This window comes from Heterocephalus glaber, unplaced genomic scaffold, assembly GCF_053883595.1.
Source record: "Heterocephalus glaber isolate CG9 unplaced genomic scaffold, H.glaber_assembly_v1.0 deba00001547, whole genome shotgun sequence".
In the NCBI taxonomy this organism is placed as follows: domain Eukaryota; kingdom Metazoa; phylum Chordata; class Mammalia; order Rodentia; family Bathyergidae; genus Heterocephalus; species Heterocephalus glaber.
The window spans coordinates 18,935,528-18,953,858 of NW_028258340.1; the positions used below are offsets into that span (position 1 = coordinate 18,935,528).

Here is an 18,331-nt window from a genome sequence, read left to right on the forward strand (position 1 = left end):
TATTTGAGTTCTTCATATTCCAAGTGTGTCTGATAAACCTCATCCTGTAGTACTATCGGAATACATGTAATGTAAAAAAAAAAATTAAGAAAGGGGGCAAATATTGGGTCTTTAAAGAACGGCAGTTGTGACTATGATCATATCCATACTAGAAGAGACCATTTACATCTCTGGGAAGCTTTGGTCATCAAAAAGGTAGAGAACATGCAGTGCTCCAGGACAAAAAGGATCAAATTCATCATAATGCTGATAAGCAAACAGCAAAAAGTAAATTTCCTGCAGGGGAGAATACGTTATTTAATATGGGAGCATGGAATTCAGCAAGATTTTTCTGAAAACCTATAGACTTTATGACAAAGACCAATAATTCCTCTCCTTCTTTGCTGTCCCCCAGGAAAATATCTCGATTTTTGTTTTATTACAACAGCATCTAGACATAATTTAAAGTTTTGGCAAATTCCACAAGATAATCTAATTTATGTAAAAGTTTCAGGTAAAGAGTATCACTCAACGGAATCTTGGGCTCTCACTTTAGGAAAAACGTCCTTTATTCCTCAAAAACACTCTAAACCTGTACAAAATACTAGTTTGTGCACTGTGTTCAAATGCACTCGGACAGGAGCGCCATTCTTTTTCTATTCTACCCCACAATTATTTTCTGCTTTATAATTTCAGAGTAATCACTAAGGGCAATTTGTCATTCTAGACTTAATTCATTAATGCTAAGCCTCACTTTCTGAGGGCTTGGCCAAAGCACACAAATGTCAGAGCCTTATCAATCCCAGGATGCGGCTAACTAAATATGAGCTCCCAGAAAGTGACTGTAATGTCCCCAAACTCTAAGTTCTTTGACTGCTCTCATCTAGATCTCCCCTCCTCCAGCCTGGCTCTTTTTTATTTGTTCCGATTCAAGGTTCTGTTTCAATCTTCATTCTATAAAAATTTCTCTGAAGACTCCACAAATCTAAGGTCAGAGGATGGGTCATTTTGATCTTAGCATCATTACTACAAGCATAGAACTTTCCAAAGAGCAGATACTCAATTAATGATGAGAATAAATGAGCCACTGAGCAAGAATATAGTTTACTGTTCTTTATTCGTATTCTTGAATCAGTTAAAGGCAACAAGGTACATCTCTTTGAACTTTACAAAAAAAGAGGCAAACCAGTATTTTGAGTATGTTTCACTTCGCTATTACTGCTTTAAGACCCCAGCTATATTTTGGGGGGCTCTTTCGCACATTGCCAAGAAATACCTCCATTCCAAAGCCACGCATTTACTCTTAACACAAAGAAGTAAACGAAGATTTCTAAATGTGTTAAAGAAAGCTAAAATTAATACGCATAATTTTGTGGCAACAATATATGTGTGAGCTGGTTAATTCATAACCATGCATTCTGAAGTTAAACCAATACTCTACCAAAAGGGAAAAAAAAAAAACATTTGAAAGATACAAGAGTTTAACAGGAATATAGGAATGTATAATGATCTCCATGTCAACCCCCAACTACCTGTAAGGAAGGAAACCCTCCTCAAAAATACAGCAAAACGTGACTCTTACAACTCACTGAGGGGTATAGTGGCTGGAGTTCCCCCTAGGACTTCAAGTAAATAGAGAAGTATGGCCATGCTTGGCTGTAGCTTTGGTGTCAGCCCTCTCTTCCTCCTGTCTCAAAGCCTCTGCATACTGGAAACGGAAGACACTAGGGATGGTTTCATTAATCTTGGCCAAAAACTCAAGGACCTTCATCTTGCTGGTCTCAATGTGTGCCCTTCGGCCCCACAGGAATTCACAGCGTGGAGGATCACTATGAGGCACCTGGCGGTATACCAGATACCCTAACTTTACCAGATCTTTGGTGATGAGCTTTCGTGGCTCACCAAAGATTAAGTGTTCCTCCCCATCATAAACCTTCAAAATACTCAGAAATTTCCAGATTTCTTCTTCAGAGGCAGAGTTACCATTTAAGAAGATCAGCCCAAGGAGAGGCATCAGAAGCCCATTTGTGGGGAAGTCCAAGCCACCCATTGGACTGCCACTGTTGCGGTCATCTAATTTGCTGATAAGGGTGTAGGAGCCACTCCCAGGCTTGACTTCCTTCAGCTCAAGACCAAAGAGCAGGTCGACCTGATCAGCAGCCATCTTGAGGATCTCAGGGAATTGCTGCCGGAACCTTTTGTGGATAATCTTCAGCATTCCACCCTTCCTCACAGGCTCTTGTAATTGATACCTGTACAGCAGGTAGTGCATCAACATTTCTGCCTTATTCATTAAGAGATCTTTTTCTGAGCTCGCAGGAGAGCGTGTGGCCGTAGAGGAAGTTGCCCTTTCAGGCCTCTTGCCCTTAGCACCTTTACCAGATTTTTTGTGTGAAGGCGCACCTGCAATAGCGGGAGTGGGTGGAGCTCCTTGGGACTTCGGAGGAAGCCCAGCAGCAGAGGAGCATGGAGCAGCATCTCCAGAGAGAGAAGAGCAGGAAGGGGTCTCTCCTTCCTGTGCCCTGAGAGCCTGAGCTTCCTGGAGACACTGGGTCTCACTTCGGGCTTGGCGGCGTTTCTCACGAGCACGGAGCTTGCTCTTCTGTCCCCGGGGCATGATGGCTGAGGTCAGCGACAGCAGGCAAGTCTGTGCGCTGGAGAGCAGGTGTTGCAGGAACCTGGAGGAGAAAGAATGAGATCCCCTGAGTACTTTCAGCAAGAAGATTCCACTGTGCCTCTGGGCAGCGCCTCCTCACTGCTCTAGCTACACTGTGTCCTTTTTCTTCTCCTGGCCCCCAGGACCCTGTGGAGGGAGTTGTCTTGTGTCTTAGGCTGTACCCCTCTCTAGGGCTGCCTTGGAGACCGCACTATCTGACCATGCATTCTCCACTTACGTGCAAGTGTGCTCTCAGTTTGCACAGAGAATCATCATAGGTATTCTTGGTAGGGCCTGTCACCGCGTTCTTGGGCTACTCTGAATTTCAAGCTTAATGCACCCTGGTATGATGAAACTAAAAATGAGGGAATTCATCTTTCCATTACTCCCGTGAGGAAGCAATGCTGACAGTTCTGTGGAGCTGTCTCTATCCTGTGATCATTGGTCCTCAATCCTCACACAGTCTGCTCTCTACTCCTTCAGACTTGACACAAAGAAATGACAAGAAGTCTCAACTGATAACAGTGCTTCGGTTTTCCAAGGAGAAGAGCCCAGCCAGAGCCACACTCTTTGTTGTTTCCTTTGGCTTTAAGGGGGTGGTAATTTCAGCTTTCACCCATGGTTAGTACTTTGACTTTAAGTAGCGCTTAGAGTTCCCCACTCTCTATGTGAAGATGTGCAGAAATAGGAGAGTAAAGCCCACACCTATTCCTCCCTGACTCTTACTGGAGGACATGAGGGTGGCTGTGTCTGACCACATTGCTACATTATCAGAGGCTCAAAGCTGTGGCTAGCAGGTTGTGGCCTTATGATACGTGGTCTTATTTATGGTTCTTACTCAAAGTCTCCAGTTCGACCTCCAAATACTGTCCTTGCTGAAAGATCATACTAAGTCCTGAACTTCTCTGCTGTTCCAGGAAAGGAATCACAGAACACTTCTTCCTGACAACTATGCCTGGGATTGCCCAGGCATGACAGAGAAAGGTCTCTGTTGGACCCTCGGGGATGGTATTGTTTGGGAGTTGTTTGAATTTCTCAAGGCTATCTCTGTGATTTCTGGTACATACTAGTAATCATTTCTCTAATGACCAGATGCCCTTTATATCAGATTAAGATTCAAGCCTACCTCAGAATCCAAAGACCAAGCAAAATATGAGGCACGTCTAGTTCTCACTGCATCTATGGAACCTCATTGTGTTGGGTATGTTGCACTCCTCACTTGGACGGATTTTGAGCTTCACCATCAGGCTGTCCGAGGATTCCAGACTGATACCAAGGCCTTTTCCTCCAGGAGTCCCAGGGATGGATGCAAAGGGGAGATGCCTTTGGTTACTTCTACGTGGGGTTCCTCAAAAGTGAGAGGCAATGGGATTTTGTGGAAGCTCATTTTCTGATTAAGAGCTCAACTAACTTCGCCCTTGGTGCACCCTATCTTAGCACTTATCCAGTATTATTAATGATTACAACTCTCTGAGATTTTTAACTATGGTGTGATCATCTGCTCTTTTGGCCTCCCCATACCTGCCTGTAGTCTCCCGAGGCTGAAAACTGAGGAGGAATTCTCTGTTGCCTTCAGTGTTCTGTGGTGGGTGGTTCCTTCAGCTCTCAGGGTCCTCACCTTGACACCTGGCACTAACTGGAATCCCGAACCTGCTTATCTGAGACGTCCCACTATGACAACATGGCACATCGCCCTCAGAGCTTCATGGGAGGAGAAAATGAGATTTATACCACCATTCCCTGCTCCTGCAGTTCTCAGGCAAAGGCCTCTATACGGGTCACTGCTTCCTTGGACCTGTCTGCACATATCCATAGTGACCCACTCAACTCCTCTTGAAACAAAGTTTCATTTCAAAGGGGTTACCACATTAATCTGACCATAGTCTCTTTCCCTTTCCCTGATCAGCCTGTCCTCTGAAAACCCAGTGGACATATTAAATTGTGCCCTGGGCTACTGATAGAAGAGCTAGCAGCTCTCATTCTTGCAGCTTCGCCCTTCTTCTCTGGGATGGAAAGTGAACCCTGGTCACATTATAGACCATTAAGTCACGTGTTAGCTGTGCCTGCGCCCCTTCCCATGTGCTGCAGTAACTCTCACGCCTCCAAACAATGTCCTCCATTCCTGGCAGGACCTTAGAGATATGTAAGTCACTTCAGTCTATCACCCTGGACAGGGGGCACTAGGTCGAAGAGCTCCGTGGAGGGTTCGTGCACATGGGCACACTGAGCTCCTCAGTCCTAACTCATGGTCCTTCCTGTGGGGGCAGATATCACCGGGTTGAAGAGCCATGCTAATCTGATGGCCCTCACCACATTAACGAAGGCCATAGAAAACTATGGTTTCCTCATACATGTGACCCCCCACTGCTGGCTTCCTTAGGGGTACAGTGGTGAGCAGCTCTCCATCCTTTCTCTACTTTTGACAGGAGCATAGTTCCACTGGTCCTCCTAAGGATGAGCACCTGGACTCCTCAAGGGTCTGGGTTCCCTTTCTGCACACCTGGCTCATACAATGTTTTCAACCATCCTGTGACTGCCCAGGAGAAAAGGGGGCGGCACAGACACAGACTGACAGATTGGATGGCATTTCCAAGGCCCGGAGGAGTGCGAATATGGATAGGAACCCCTATTTTGGAGTTGGTGCTTCCCCTTAGTTCCAGCCACGCTGCTGACCTTGCCACTGCATATGGCTGGGGAGATCTCTCTAGACTAACCTCATTCTGCCAGCCTCACAACAGGGCCCCATACAGGGAACACAGCCCCTGCACATGAGTATCCTTGCCTGGAGCTTCACAGGAAGGAGCTCAGGAGTATTGCTTTGTGTTCTTACCTATTGTGGGGAATGATCATCTCACTAGCACTTAGAGCCTTAAACATGACCCTCCTTAGGACCTAGGTTGCCTCTAACCTCCTGAATCTTGGCTACTTATTTGTGCCAAAGGTCTCTCTTTCCTGATGTTGTTGTGGCAAAACTCAGGTTGAAACCTGGGTTTTGGCCTCACAGCATCACCCCAAGCTGTAATGAATGGAGAACGATACCCTAAGTACAAACTCTGGGACCTAACAATAGCACTGGTCCTGGGAATTCACCATCTTCAACAGCACACAGTGCCTTCCAGATGCAGGCCTCAGCCCTGCCCATGGAAATGAGCTCAGTAACCACACCCATACAACCAATGCCCAAGGTCTCCCGGGGCTAAAGCCAGGAGCAGATTTCTATGTGACCACCCTGTTTTCTAATCAAAGCTCTCTAGACACCCACCGGCATATTTACTAGAGCCAGGGATTCCTCCTTCTACTACTGCTGAGAGTCAGACAACCACCAAAACAAAATATCACCAGCTACTTCCCTGCAGGGGAAATATGGACATGACCCCTATGGTGCCCTCTGCTTGCCAGCCCTGACAGCTGGGCTGTGCCCTGTGAACACTGCCATTGTGGGATGCAGTCTCTCAGCAGCACTCAGGATCTTCCCCATGACTCTGGTATTGTGCAGGACTCTTCCCTCCATGACACGAACTCTACAGAAGTCGAGGGCCTTCCCTTCCTGAGATTGCCCTCCTGGAAGATCACCAAGGGAGTCCCACTGAGCTATGAGAGTTCATAAAACTGCACGTTGAAATTTTAAAAGAATTGTTAGAATAAGACATGTTGCCTTTACTCTCCCAGCAAAATACTCCCCCTCGTTTCAAACACACTTATTCCATCCTTTTTGTTACTATCTGAAGCAGTTCTAAAAATCCCATTTCCTGCTATTATGAGATACAAACAAATACAATGACCCCAGACTGCTCATTGCCTTCCAGTGTGAAAATAGAGGAGTGAACACATTAGGACCTGTCAGTTTACACCCTCTACGAAGGATCTGGAGGTTTGAGGCACATTCCAGTGTCAAAATGACCACTGAAAGAATTTTTGTTAATTCAGTCAGTGGATCCAGCATCCATGAGGCACAACGAAAGAGTGTCCTTTTAATAATTAGGTAACTGTGTTTGAAGCCAGCAGCAGTATTTTCAGGGAGATTAATGACAATGTGTCTTGCAGTGTAAATTTTTTAATTATTTAAGCACACACTTTTTCCGTTGATCATCGCTTGTATATATATTGGGGCTGTTGAGTCGGCAATTAATGAGACCCCGTCTGCTATGTGAAAAATCCAATTAACAATATTTGCAGTTTCAAATCGGAAATCTGCAGGGCTGAACAGGCAAGTTGGAAAATCAGGCTGGGTTCCCACACTGCCCACTTCAGGCTGAATTCCTTCTGCTCAAAACCTCAGGAGTTGCTCTTTGCTACACACAACTGATTGCAGGAGGCCACCTGTACTGATGGAGGACAATGTGCTTTACTCAGATGAGTCCAGTAGTTTAATGGCAATCACAGCTGAAGCACTCCTCAGCCGATCCACTGCAGAACAACAGCATCTCTGATGTTTAACTCAACTACTGGGTACCACAGTCTTAAGGGACACAGGAAGTGATAACATAGAAATAGTAGCGATGATAGAGAGGAATCTAGACATAGAAACCTGAGCTTGTCACTAACTGGGACGAAAAATAGTGAAGAAATGATAATAGATCTGGGGGAAAATCTCTTTGTGTTTTTTTTCACACTGAGGTTGAAATAATTATTAGTGAATTATGCATGAAATGGCTTTGAGGTTTTACGTGTAGATGAGAACTTGAGATACTATATCTCGAAGTTAGACTCAAATAATCCTTGCAAGTGCAGGACTATGTGAAGTTGTCTGGGGCTAGAAGTGGAGAGGAAAGGTTAGGCCCTTGAATATGGGAATTGGCAGAACACAGATTCGTTAATGGCTGAGCTGAGAAAGAGAAGCCTAGTGAGGACATGGAGAAAAGACAGTCTGGTGAATAAAAGAAGAACTGGGGCAGGGTAGTGTCTTCAGAACTATGGCAGAGACCATGCAATGCTAATTCACCTTCATATTGCACCTCACTGGCACATGGAAAACTCCGTATTTTACAACAACCCTTGTCCCTAGACAGATACATATGATTAGTTCTAGCCAGCAATATGGGAAGTGTGAGATGCTGGAGCATCTGGCAACCTGAATTCCACAGTGAAAAAGTGCAAAAAAAATCCTTAAATCCTCTCCATCACTGGTACATACTGAACAGCTAACGTCATGGAGTAAATAAGCCCTTGTTGTGTTAGAATGCTGATATTAAATTTTCACCCTAGTGTAACTGTTCTATCCTTGACTAACACTAAATCTAAGGCAGTAGGATGTTTATCACAGCAGTGCCACATATACCACATGTCCGGAAAGGGACCCTGCAGGAGAGTCTCACATGTGGAATACTTGAGCCAACAGTTCCAAATATTTTAGGAGTCTTCAACTCTGCCAATTTGCTGGAGAATCTGCACTGTTCCTTGGATTAAGCTAGAAAACGTACTTATCAGATCAATACAATTAAGAGTTCACTTGAATTGGAAATTGCTATCCTAACACATATAAAAATGCAGTATTTGTCTTACAGTTTGACTTGAAACACTGAAGATAGAAATGTTGATTAAATTACCTTACCTTAAGACATTGAGAATTTAGGCAATTTACCAAACTTTTCTTGCCTAGAAAATAGTGGAGTCTGATACAAAGAGCAAGTATCTGCTGCTGGAATCTCCTGTTTTTAAATATTTCCTTTGTTTTTCTAGCATGTCTAGAATAAACAAGTCCCGTGCACTGCACAAAAAAAAAGGTGAACTCTCAGGATTTTATAGACTGGAATACTTTTGTTTGTTGACACAGCTCTTAGACTATTTACTGTTGCTAATACACCATAGTATAAAACGGGGAATCTGTCGACCCAAGAGGTTTATTTTGGCTCATAGCTTAAATGAAAGTCTGTGGGACATATTTGGTGAGGGCATTCTTGCTTCTAGAGTTCTGAGGCAGCACAGGGCACCACATGGCCGGAGACCTGGAGCATAGAGGTGAATGTGTATGTATTTTCTGGCTTATCTCTTTCTTTGTCCTTACAAAGCCACCGCACTGCAATCATGGAGGCTTCATCATGATGACTTTATCAAATCTTATTCACCTAAATTTTCATACTCGTAATATCACAGAAGGGGGAAAATCTTCAGCATGAGAACCTAAAAGGACCAGTCATTGAAACCATTACATGTGCCAATGTGAGAGTGGCAGTGGCTTAATATTTAAATTTCTACATTTCATTGGTGAAATAAAACATCATTAACTGCATTTTGTAAATTACTTCTAATTTTTCCCATTTTATGATGTCCATGGCATCTACAATTGGGATGTCCCGAAGCTTTTAACATTTGTTTTTCCTAACATTTAAATATATTTAAAAATGATATTTGCTTCCCATGAAAGACAAACAAGAGCATAATAAAACTAAGACATGAACAGTGTGTAAGCACTGCTAGACCTTAATGCTTTTACTAGCTCACTTCTCCTGACTAATGGAACAGCCACAAACTCAGCAAGTTAACACAACAACCATTTGTGGGCAGTGTCCGTGCACCAGCCGTTGTGGCTCTGGATCACACTATAGATGGGCTCAGATCAGATGACTGCTTGGAACTTTATCTAATGGTAGTGGCAAATGTTTTCAAGCACAGCTCAATGTAGAAGAAAACTGTAAACCTTTGGTTCAGTCATGATTGGCCAAAGCCAAGCCTCATCACTGAACCCAAAGGTTGTAAGTGTGGAAGGACAATCTGCTCATGACATGGCTCTGAGATTCAGAACTGAGGTACAGAGAAGGGTGAAGGGCTTGGGTTCATAATTCTACCTATCATTGTATATTTCAGTCACTAAAATAACATCTACCTGCATATCGACATATGATTTGGTTGAAGAACATCTTTTACACATGAAGTCTAAAGTTTCCCTGATATCACCACCTTATCCCAAGGAGTGGACTAAGAACTACGTCTGCATCCAGATTAAGGTGATAGTTATCTTTCTTGGCCAGGCAGGAATCATGGCACTTTCAGTGTGTCCCCTAGTTATTTCTGTTAACAAGGAATGATCTACATAGCTCTACAGATGTGCCTGTCAGCAGCAGGCCCCTACCTGCCATAGATTCCCAGAGCCCTTGGCTGTGGTTAATGCTTGGTCAGCACAATTTTCCTCATATACTAATCTTTGTTTGCACCTCTTGCTATTTTCTTAGTCTAAATTTCCAAAAGGAGAGTGACCTGAAAAACTCTGAAGGATACTCTTCAAAACCTCTCTGTATATAGTGAGGAGCTCAATTTAGCCTTTCCCTAGTCATAGATATCATTATTTAAAAAATCTTTCACATTTTTGATGAAAGAATGATATTTATTCCTACATTTATTAGTGTGGAGGAACTTTTAAAAATATTTGTACATTAAAACCTCCTTCCTTCTTTCCATCTTTCTTTCATTAACTAATTCAGAACACAGTAAATTTTCCATCTCTTGGAACTTTGCAATTTGGAGGAATATTTGAATAATTGCATCATAAAGATTTAGAGCCCGAGGGGAATCCCTCCGTGCTGATGAGGATGATGGAGAAAGAATGAACTCTGCTATGAATTAATATTTACCAGTGCTAGAAATGTCTTGATAATATAAATGGCACTGAAAACATTATTGACTCATTGTTCTTTGAGAAAATTTAGCCAACAGTTTGGGGGACAAATAAATTCTAGACCACAGACTTCCAGGAAAAATATAGTGTGAGCTACACTTATAATCATAAACTATCTACTAGCTACATTAAAAAAAGAGAAACGTGAAAATAACTTTAATCATACATGTTACTTATGAGATATTTTAGACACCTATCCTTTTTATTAGGTATTTGACACGGGAAATGTACCTCATACTTATAAAATATTTCAGGTCTGAATAACTACAAGTGTTTCATAAGGCCCTCATTTGTGGTATTGGTACTGGATACCCTAAGCTCTAGACCACATTGTGAACATCTGAAGGAGTCTCAATAAAAAAGGCAATGCACCTATTAAAATTTTGTGCTTTTACAGAATGAATAGTCTATAGAGTCATAGAGAAGACACACAGGGGGTACTGGCTATAAATTTTTTGAATGAACAATCCTCATTTGGAAAGTCATTAGGACAATGAACAACATAACATATATTTTCTTTTATATAACACTATGAGGTATGCCATTTGCTTAGTACTTTTTGAACACCATTCAGAGGAAGATCATCAAAAATTTTCAAGACAGATTATCCAAGTTCCATGCCATCCTCCACATTTGACTAACTTGTTAATTTTCTTAGAAATCTTGGACATAAAGGACACACGCCACTAAATTTAAAAAGACAGAATTTCCTAGCTGTATAGCATAGTATGGTATCAGAACTTGTTTCCCACAGTATCTTAGTATGTAGGACATCACTGCACAAATAAATTTGCTAGGAAGCTGGAGTGAGACAGTACATTTATATTATTTTACTATTATCTCAAGGGCTTGACCCAGTGTTCCACGTGACAAAATATGAAGAGTGGCAGAATGCAAACAATGCTAGACCTAATTATTTCCTTCTACCTCTAAAGGGTGACATATTTCACCGATTGAGAAATGGACTGATGTTGAATTCATCTGGACAGGCAGTAATTATGGTGGGGCATTCCGCTTAGACTTGACAAATATCTTTCATATCCACACCTACAGAGCTTTAAGTAGCTGAGTTAATGTCTGTTTCATATCCAGTCTCCACTCTAGTGATGTCAGCCTTCCTGCTATTTGCCATCTGTTGTAATAGATTAAATGGAGTCTCACATTCTGAAAACGTGAAAACCAGGAGTCAAATATTGCAGGAGATAAGCCAGCAAGGGCCTGAACCACTGAGATGGCACAAGAATTTTAAAAAGGGCAATTTACAAACAATAACTTTTAAGAGCTGCTAATTCTTTTGAACACTGTTATGTCCTTAGTATACACACTGTGAGCAAAACATAAACTAAACTTCACATAAGCATAAAGTCTTAAAATGTACTTTAATCCCAAAGTCTTAATGTAGAAGAACTTCTGCTTCCAGCCTAGATAGAGTGACAGGAACCAGTTTACCTATTACATCAGAACCAACACCAGTACTAAAAACAGGTTAAACACAAAAAACAAAGTGTTTAAGTCATCTGGCATTCAGAAAGGAAGGACAGTGATCTCTGGAATATGGGGAAAAAAGGGATTAGACATAAGCTCATCCCAAATTCAATGAGAACTATAAATTCATTGATCCAAGATGCTAAAAGAGCCCTCCAAAAAGAAATGTAAAGAAAACTGTAAGACACTTTGAAGTCAAATTGCTTAGAAGACGTGAGATAGATGGAGATGACAGGAGACTGTCTTTCCAAAACAATACAAGATAAAAGACCATGTTAATACCTATAAATTTTGAAACAGAAGAAAGCTTAATGTAGCATACTATATCCAGTGAATACATCTTCAGAAACTAAGAGTAAGAAAAGCTTCTCCCAAAATAAAAAAAAACCTGCAAGGATTCACTACCAAAGGTTCACTGTAGTAAATGTTCTATAGCTGGGAGCAGCTTGTGAGGCTGAGGCAGGAGGAATTTAAGTTCACGGCCAAACTGGGCAACTTAGCCAAACTCGATCCCAAAATTAAAAAAAAAAAAAAATTGAAAAGCTTCGTGGATGTAGCTTCCTGAATTCCATCTCAATACCACAAAAGTGTTAAAGAATATATGTTGATTAAATGTTGGATAAAACCCCCAAGAATGAGAGGGAAGAAATGGAAGTACACTCTTGTTTCTTATGTGCCTGACTATTCTGTTTCAAAAGCTATGGTCGGATTTTTTCTCAAGGCCTGAGCCCCTGGTAACCAGATGAGCTCACACACACCAGGCTCAAACAAACATTATCTAATGTGCGAACACAGTGACTGCAAACCCCAGAAACAAATTATTCCCTGTTTTTCAAAGCAACAGCTAGGGCTGGAGATATAGCCCAGTGGTGCCACTGCCTGCCTCACAAGCGCAAGGTCCCCAGGTCCATCCCCGCTACAAAAAAAAAAAAAAGAAAAAAAATTCAAAGCAACAACTCCTATCAGGAAACCTTGAGTGTGTCATATTTAAGGGAATGACGCTATACATCTTCAGTAGATTTGGCTGAGATTGAGCAAAGGGAGACGCACGACTGAAGAGCATCGCAGGGCATGTTGCTGAGCAGAGGCCACAGATCAAAGCGGAGCTAGCCAGGCTGCTTACATTTGCTGAAGGATTGTACACAACCATATGAGCCAAGAATTTCAAAAGAATGAAACATGGATAACAAAAAACAGAAATCCCCCAAGTTCTCCCATACGAAGGCGGTCCCGGGGAGAAGGTGTTGGGAAGTCTCCACCTCACAGGACACCTGGACACAGGGCTAAAAGGGGAGAGAGGCAGGGACTGGAGTCAGCAAGAAGAAAAAGCATGTGAGAACTGCAGATGAGGATCCTGTGCTGAGGAGAGGGCAGCCACGCCCATGCTGCAGATGGAGAGGACATGAGTGTGCGGGAGGGCAGTGTGGGCCTCTGCATGTCCACATGCGGCTAGGGTGAGCAGAGAGAGAGTGGAAAGCAAAAGACATAGTGCGAGGTCCACTGGGGATGCGGGGAGAGCACCCCATTACTACAATGGTAAAAAGCCTGTGAGGAAGTGGCCCGAGCATCTCTGAGAACCTGAGTCTCACCTTGGGCCCGGCGGCGTTGCTGACCCGCACGGAGCTTACTCTCCTTTCCCAGGTTAAAACAGCTACGGTCAGGAACAGTAGGCAGGGATGAGGACACGATGACAGGAGACTGGGATGCCTGCAGCCAGGAGAATGAGATACTGTGAGCACCCACGGAAGGGACAGACCACAGTGACTTTTTTAAATGTGGCTCCCCTACTGATTTCCATGAGGGTGGTGTGGTAGGAATGCACAACACGGGGATCTGTTCTCTTGGTCATCCTGTTCTCTAAGGTCCCACAGACGATCCTATTAAATCCTGAGCATGGAACTTAGTCTGCACCTTTTCAGTCCTGCCTCGTTCTACGTAGGGTGACAGGAGGCACTGGCAGTGTGGCAGCGAGGACTCCTGTCTTTTGTTGCCTGAGATCCTCTATGTTTTCCAGATTCTCACAGTCGATCCTTCCAGGCCCTGGGCCACTCCCTGTTGCTACTCTGAAACTGACAACTCAAAGCTGCTTGCTAGCCAGAGAAGAAACTGAAAGGGATCTTCAGTCTCCTACTCTGCTAAGAATGCAGAAGATAGAATCCTTTCTGATTTGGGCTCTATCCTCCTGAAGCCCTTCACTCTGGCTCCACAGAAGTCTTGGAACCAAACCTTGTACTGTGGTCGCTGCACCCTTACACTAAAAGGCTCACCTCCTTTAGGACAAAATAATGAAGCGAGGTTGAAGCAAGAGGATGGCAAGTTCTAGTTTAACAGAGTCACGAAGGAATGAGGTGAAATCTTGCTTCAAAACAGAAAACAAAAAAATGGCCTAGAGATTTATTTCCTTGTGATCCCTCTGGGTAAAATCTCCTAGCCAGCAAACAAACAAACAAACAAACAAACAAACCAACAAACAAAAAACCAAATTAAATAAGCGGGTACAAACACAGACACACACACACAGAAATAACGGAGAAGGCTAAGCTGGTGGCCCTTTCCTGTGCTCTATAAGGCTGGAAATGTTCCTGCCACGGGGACTGCCTCAGCATGTCAACGTGTCTGAGACTTGCAGTAATGGTGGTGTTCAAACACATCCTCTTCTTTCGGATGCACGTCCTCTCATCCCTAAGAATCTAACCACTCCTCTTGCTATGGCCCAGCTACCTCAGACAGGGACCTCCTCTGTCTCGGACCAATGTCGGTGGTCAGGAGAGGTCATCTCAGGTTGCAGACACTAGCATGGTCCCCCTTTTCTTAACAAACTACGAGGGCCTCGGGTGTAGGCCTCAACTCCTTTAGACCGCTGCAATTTCCAGCCCAGCCTCGACAACTTAAAAGACTGGGGAAGACCTTGTCTCAAAACACAAACTATAAAGTCTGAGGATGGAATCCAGGGGGATGGCCTTGGATTGAATCTCCATTTGGAAATAAAAGAAAAGAGAAAAAAAAAGCAGAAAAGATAAGGCCCAGGTCTCCCCTCCATGTACACTCAGGTTGCTTCCTAAGCACAAGGCCGCTCTTCCCCGGAGCCTTTCTAGGAAAACCTCCATACCATTCCTTTACCCGGCAAGAGCGGCCGCTCCACCCGCTCCACGGGCGGGCGGAACGCACTCCCCTCCCCCACCCACTTCTTTCCCCACGCAGCGGGACTGAACACGGAGTTTCGGCACTCAGCTTCCTCCACGGCCCTTCTTATTTTATATTTGCCTCGCGAAGCCCATAAATTCCCGGGCTGACGTCAAAATTGTCACCCTCCTGCCTCTGCCTCCGAGTTTCCCGGATTAGACTTGAGCTACACCAAACCCAACCCGCAGCCCCTTTGATTAAGAGAGGAAGAATCGCTTCAGTCCACATTTAGGAACCCTAAAGTGACCTCAGACCAACCCTAGGAATTCACCTGGAGCTGCAGAAAGCCAGCCGCCCAGCCGCTCCGGGCCGCTCTGCGCCGCTCACGAAGCGGCTCGGCAGATGCCTGTGCAAGTGCAGGAAGTGAGGGTGGTCCACATCCGGCCACACGTGCATGGGGTCTCCAGGGCTGTCATCAGGGGTGAATCCTTAAAGGGACCTCACTGTTTCGGAGTGATTCAGAACTCCCCAGATCTCGCCTTGATAGCCAGCAAAGCCTGGAATTCCTCATTCTACACTCCTGAGGCACACAGCCTCCAATCTAACCGCACGCTTCCCTCAGTCACTGAAGAAGAAATCCCTGCATACCCACAGGCTCCCGCGACCACAGCATCACTAGACTCAGAGCAGGAACAGGACTTGAGGAGCCTGCACATCCGGGCACAGGTCCTCTCAGTAGTAGGCCGGTTCTTCCCCGTGACCCACGTTTTACTCAAAGCCCTTCTTCTGCTTGACTAGGGAACTAACTGCCCACCACAGCTGGACTCTGCTTCCTGAGACCTCCACGTAGAAATAGGCTCTTTAGCCTGCCAGCTCTGACAGGAGCCTCAAAGTGAGAAGTCTTTTCTGGGAGGATCTTTCTGCTAGCTGGCATCCTCTCATAAAATTTGGATTCCTTGCTTTGAACTCGGGGCCTTGCACTTGCCAGGTAGGCTTTGTGCCATTGAACTATAGCCCTGGCCCTGGATTCCTCTTTCTTCTTTTTTTTTTTTTTCCCCTTAAATTCTTTTATTGGTACATTGTAGGTATACAACACAATTACATTTCTCATTGGGAACTTGTACCCTTACATGATGCATCTTGGTTCTTATTTTTTCCCCATTCCTAGCCCTCCCTTCACCCCCTCCACCCTTCCCTATTTACAAAGACTTTATTTCCATTTTTTCCATTTCTCATCCTGGATTCCTCTTTTTGACCCCTGTTCAATTCTAGGTCTGCTGCTTATGCAAACTGACGCTAACTGCTAACCCCATTAGCCTGAGGTCCTGAGGGCCATGAGTCTTTTCAGGTAGAAATCACACTTGATCTTAACCAAAAAGCCGAGGAGCGATGTGCAGGTAGAAATCAGACTAACTGCGCTTCCTGGGGCTTCCTAGGGCAGAGAGAATAGGAGCAATTCTTGAGGCATCATTTGGGGGTTTCTTGTATGAGCGTAGGCTACATGTAGTCCACATTCAGCTGCTCACCCGGAGAGATAAATAAACTTTTCTTTTTGGTACCAGGAATCGAGCTCAGGACCTTGTGCTTGCCAGGCAGGCAGGGAGCCACTGAGCTAAATCTCTGGCCCGAGATGACTTATCTTATACCTCCGGATGCTGTTTATCTGAACGTGCTCCTGTCACATGGAGTTCTTGCCTCCCTGAGAATTGCATGTTTGAACTCAGGAGGCCCTTCCTGTGACCACAGTCTTTTCAGTACCTTCAAGAATAAGCGGCTGCAGCTGGACACTATAGGACGTGGTGTTCCGGCTTGGTCTTCCATCATTCTCATTTCTGATCCTCACATTCACATCTCTCACAGGTGTTAGCCTTCCCTCTACTGAAGTGAGGTCTCTTTCTCTAAGGCTCTGGGTGACTCCCGCCTTTGCAGTGGTTGTGTCCTGCATAATTCAAGGGAATGCTCACCTTACCCTCTCTGTCTTCATTTAAGGATCTGGACAGATTCCTAGTCCTTGCACAAAGCTGACCATTTTCTGCCCTCAAGCTCTGCAGAAAAGCGCCCTCTGTCACAGGTGTGATTTGATGTTGAGAAAGCACAACAGAACCAAGGGGTAGGTGCTAAATTGGTAAATCTACCACCTCGTTCCAAATTTACTTCGGAGTGATGGTCAATGAGAGCTTAAAGACATTCATATAATTTATAACCAAGAGTTAAAACCAAGCATCTCTTTAGAAATAGAATAACCATAATTCATACTGAGAAAAATATGAATGAAAGAATGCAGTAGTGTTTGTAAGGATGAATTTATTTTCCCTTTCTTTTATTGTCATTTATATAGATAGAAAGATACAGGTAGATATTTCCACCCAGTTTTCTTTTTGCTATATGGCAGTGTCACTCAAATCATATTTTCAAATATTTTTTTACAACTGCTATCGTTATATATTTATGAAAGAGAAGAGAAAGGTTAATTATAAAGCAAGGAAATGTGTTCATACATTAAAATGTGTCACCACCATGCTCTGGATAAATCAGTGTTCTGTGAGTTGATTTTTCTAATAATATAAATTTTTGTTAAATGACTATTTGTTTCCAGTCCATTTGAATTTCCTTCTAGTTGATATTGTACAATGAGATTTTTCTTCTTTACCAGCACAGTTTTTGCTTCATATTTTTCTGAGTACTTGTGCTTTAAGAAAAGTTCTAAGAAGGAGAAAAAGTGCAGAGTAAACGCAAGTGGAAAAAATTAAAACATATGATGTACTAGTCCCGACTCCTCAGGATGAATGTAGTATTTATGTATGCACAAATACACTAATGAAAATTCAAACCTTTTTTTTTTTCTTAAATTCTCTTATTGGTACACTTTAGGTATACAAAACAATTACATTTCTCATGGGGACCTTGTACCCTTACATGATGCATCTTGGCTCTTATTTTTTCCCCATTCCTAGCCCTCCCTTCAGCCCCTCCACCCTTCCCTATTTACAAAGACCCTATTTCCATTTTTTCCATTTCTCATCATTTTTCCTTTCCCTTCTTTCCTTTCCCCTGCCCCTCCCACTACCCCTACCCCTTTGGACCTTTTCTTCCTATTTGGCATTATTGATTATTCATTCTAAACCTTGGTACATTTTAGGTATACAATATAATGACATTCATTGTTGGAAATTTGCACCTTTACATAATCTCTCTGGGTTCTTATTTTTCACCCTTGCCCAGCCCTCCCTTCGACCCCTCCATTCCTCCCTATTTACAAAGATTTTGTTCCTATTTTTCCATTTTCTCATACTAATTCCATACCCTTCTTTCCTTTCCCCCAGCCCTCCCACTTCCTTCCACTTTGCCCCTTTTCTTCCTATTTCACATTACCTATTATACATTTTAGTCCTTATTTACACTTTCAGTTTCTCACACCAGAGAAACTATTCGGTATTTACACATGTGTGTCCTATTTATTTCACTTAAGAGTATCG

At 43.5% G+C, this 18,331-nt stretch overlaps 1 protein-coding gene across 1 annotated transcript; it reads right to left on the reverse strand.

Moving 5' to 3' along the window:
- Window positions 1–1,099: 1,099 nt before the first annotated feature.
- On the reverse strand, window positions 1,100–15,285 carry LOC101705328 (melanoma-associated antigen B1). The gene is made up of 3 exons (XM_004875475.3): window positions 15,187–15,285; window positions 13,322–13,439; window positions 1,100–2,657 (listed from the first exon to the last, which is right to left on the reverse strand). Exon 3 carries the CDS (start codon window positions 2,594–2,596, stop codon window positions 1,604–1,606), a length of 993 nt encoding a protein of 330 aa, XP_004875532.1. The 5' UTR covers window positions 2,597–2,657; window positions 13,322–13,439; window positions 15,187–15,285; the 3' UTR covers window positions 1,100–1,603.
- Between the last annotated feature and the right edge of the window lie 3,046 nt (window positions 15,286–18,331).

Coding starts and splice junctions, on each gene's coding strand:
- LOC101705328 (XM_004875475.3), bottom strand. CDS start 2,596: ATGCCCCGGGGACAGAAGAGCAAGCTCCGTGCTCGTGAGAAACGCCGC.